Raw genomic sequence first — 3,536 nt, 5'->3', positions numbered from 1 at the left:
CTTCCATTGGTTTGAACTTATAGTGATCGATGTGTGTGTAATATATGTGTGTGTAATGTGTAAGGAAGCCAATGACCACACAGTTTAAAGATAATAGACTTTAACACTGATGGATTGGTAGACCCTGCACAGTTGCAATACCAAGACACACCTTGACATTGACATTACACTCTACATAACTAGTCTACACGGACTAACACTAAACTGGGCAACTTACCATTACCATGTCTTTTTCCATTCCAATGCAAATTCACCAAAACACAGAAAAATGTGCCACAACCGTTCCCGACCGACCCCCCCGCCCCTTTTTGCCTCTTCCCATCCCGGCAAAAATTAGGGCTACAAATTTTTGCAACACAAAAGAAATGGTATCAGAAAAAACTCCAAACTATACAGTATGTATAGATACTATGATCTCCTTTAGGAAACAATCTCATAAATAAAATGTACAGACTCAGTAACTGAGATGCTGAACTAAAAGAACGGTTTCAAACTGTGGTCAAAAGTGATGACAAAGGATCTTTTCTCCCCCCCTAAGAAAATATTGCACAACTAACACAAAAAGATGGATATTTTCTGTATGACATGCTCGAGTTCTTTTTAATTATTATTTTTTTTTTACGTTCAGTAGAAGACTTTTTTGAATTTTTCTTTTTTTTCTTTTTTAAATGCCCCTTCCCTACAACCCCCCCTCCCGTCTGACAGACATGCATCTCGTCGTCATAATGAAAGATCACACTAAAGAATGTAACAATCTCATCGATATCTCATCGATTCAGAGACCGAAGCAGAGCTGGTCTAAAGCGTTATCTTTATAATCGAGAAAGAAGTTTAAACCTTCCTCTTAGGTCCGTTTTGTCAACTATTAAATTTGAGCAAATGTTTATTTTGGCACAAATGTTAGAGGTGGCCTTTAATCACACCTAACTAATGTTATTAAGCCTAAATATTACTGCCCTTTTTAATGACTTTGGCTACCATCTTATACACATAAAACCTATTTCAGATATTTGCAGTGTGCCTAATAATTTACTCCTGCCAGCTGGCCCTGCTCTGCGTCCTTTATTCAACATGAACACACGCTTGACTGCCTGAAAGAAAAAGAACAAAACAAATAAAAAAAGAAAAAACAGCTTTCAGATTTCAGTGTCAGCTTACTAAACGAACAGATTTCAATAGCTTCATCCTTCATTGGAGTTCTGACTTCAAAGATTCAGTAACAATGATTTCAGCTTAATTGTTAAACTTTGTTTTGTGGTTGTAGCTGTCGAGTAGTACGATACGGTACTACGCGCTTTTTGCTCCACACCTGAAATTACACTTAAAACACAGTGGAGACGGGTGTGAACAGACAGTCTGTCGAAGTCACCCAATCTCTTTACAACATTTACATATGACTGATATGTATTTACATGACTTCTGAAGAGAGTATGAAATGGCATAGGTGGAATATACAAAAATATTTCCTGTACCTTGCTTACATGTTTAGTGTGGTCTTTAAGAGCCGGACAACCCCCCCCCCACCCCCCAACTACACACTCACTTCACAGAAGTGGCAGCAGGTGACAAATCACTTCACGCCAGAGTTGTTCAATTCAGGCCACGGCGACTTCTTCTGCGCCCGTGTCACCGTATGTAGATAAAGTACAGGATATGTCAGTCAAAGCTTTTCTGTCGCCCCCCCGGCCTCCTCCTCCTCCTCCTCCTCCCCCCACCTGAATCACTACACAGCAATATTCAAATTCAGCCACCAGTCTCCCAAATAAAGCAGGTAAGCTGAAATCCATGTTGACAGGGTATGAAGATTGTATATCACAAACAATGACAATAATGTTAAAATTCATATCTGAATAGATAAAACAACAAAATGTACATATAAATTAATCCGTGTAGCAGAGTAACGTTTCTTCTTCCTTCAAAGTCCCAGGAAACCATGTGGAAAAGACTGCAGTTCACCTCTATACTCCTCGACAATCCCAAGTTTTTAACAGTGATGCACCTTCCACGACAGTGAAAAGTGTGACCTCTTAGTAGTGCTCCTAAATGATGCATATATATCTAAGCCTCAATTCCAGCCGAGATAGACTGAGATAGTAACAAAAGGAATGGCAGAGAGCGAAAACAAAAAGACCCTCCTACCCTCGACCGTGTTTAGTAATTTAATAAAATCCTAAAAGCAAAAGCAGTATAATAAAGTGGTAACTGTTTCACTGAAGTTTTGTACAGCAATGGATTTCAGTGCCCAGTAGTACCTGTGCGCTCTGGGGAAAAAAACAACTTTGATCTCCAGAGTGTGGTTTTCAAGTATTACTGCTGCTTCTTTTGAAAACTGCACCTCGATAATTCCTCTCCGTTCAGTTAACCGATCGGTTATCATGTCTATAAGCTTCTTCTAGCTAAAGCAGCATTTATTTGCATGATGATTACCAAAGCTCAGCTCTTTGGCCCTACATGCACTGCAAGGTGCCACCGATTGCCAAACGGAGCAAATCTGAGGGGCATCCTTGGCAAATGCAGCCAATGCTTATTGCACCAACTCTAGTGGCAGCATTGTGTAGTGCAGCGTGATTGTATCTCTCTATGACCACCAGGGCTGATTTTAGTCTTCTCTCCAAAATCAAAGTTTATTAATCTCAAATGAAACAACTGTGCCCCTTTCGACAGATTGCATTTAAATCCCAGATATAACTCAGGGTAAGTAGGGAGGGGGCATCTCATTTGAGGCGTTGAGTCACATTGGCTAAAGCCACTGCGAAGGCTTGCACAGCAGAGAAGGGATACTGGAAGTCCAGGATGTAGGCATTGCCATCGATCCTGCCGAACTGCATCACCTGTGTAGAAAAACAAACATTTAATACTTTTTCATGTCCTTGTCTGTATTTCACAACAATACTAACAGTATGAGGACAACATGCAGCGAGCCGTCTCACCTGTCTGCCCTCCAGCTCAATTTGAAAGTTCTTAGCAGACTCCTGTGTGACGCGTCCACCAAAGTCCAGCTGGTAGACCTGCGTGGCTTCATTCCACAGCGGCTGCTTGTTGGCCATCACGTACACAAACCCCTGGCTGCCCAGGCCCCGGTCCTCCTTCTCGTTGGCTTTTCGACACTTGATCTCGTCCAGTTCGCTGGCAGCCCTCAGGTTCCTCTTACTCTTCCAGCCCTTCTTCCCGCTCTGGCACTGATTGAGCAGCTCGTCCCCACTGATGAACAGCTCGGGCTCACTCTCTGAGCTGTCCTGGAACTCACTGTTGGCAGTGGCCTTGCTCAGCTTCTTGGCCTTCAGCTGCTGCTCTTTCTGTCCCTTCAGCTTTTTCTTGTCCCTTCCTCCCAGCCGCGGACTGGAGATGAGCGAGTTGAAGTCCCCCAAAGCTCTGCCCTCTTTTTTGGACTTGCTCCCTTCGGCCAGCGGCGGCACATTAGCCTCCTCCGTGCGTCCGTCTACCCGCTTGCGGTTTTTCTTGCTGAACTTCTCAGACCGCTGCGGCACCGGGCTCTCAGTCAACGAGAGCACCTCCTGAAAACCTTCCCCAGCCTC

General features: G+C 43.4%; 1 protein-coding gene across 1 annotated transcript in view; it reads right to left on the bottom strand.

Annotated features, from left to right (window-relative positions):
* Positions 1-377: 377 nt before the first annotated feature.
* tulp4a (TUB like protein 4a) overlaps positions 378-3,536 on the bottom strand; it is a gene marked incomplete in the record, with an annotated part of 24,748 nt that continues 21,589 nt past the window's right edge. Inside the window, 2 exon segments of the mRNA XM_035678582.1 lie at positions 378-2,831; positions 2,931-3,536. The exon segment at positions 2,931-3,536 is cut by the window's right edge and continues 67 nt beyond it. Of these exon segments, the coding sequence (XP_035534475.1) occupies positions 2,715-2,831; positions 2,931-3,536 (723 nt within the window).

The sequence above is a fragment of the Morone saxatilis genome, unplaced genomic scaffold, assembly GCF_004916995.1.
Source record: "Morone saxatilis isolate NCDOM2014 unplaced genomic scaffold, NCSU_SB_2.0 Contig7, whole genome shotgun sequence".
In the NCBI taxonomy this organism is placed as follows: domain Eukaryota; kingdom Metazoa; phylum Chordata; class Actinopteri; family Moronidae; genus Morone; species Morone saxatilis.
Note: the sequence above shows the minus strand (reverse complement) of the source record. Positions and strands in the feature narration are given on the sequence as shown.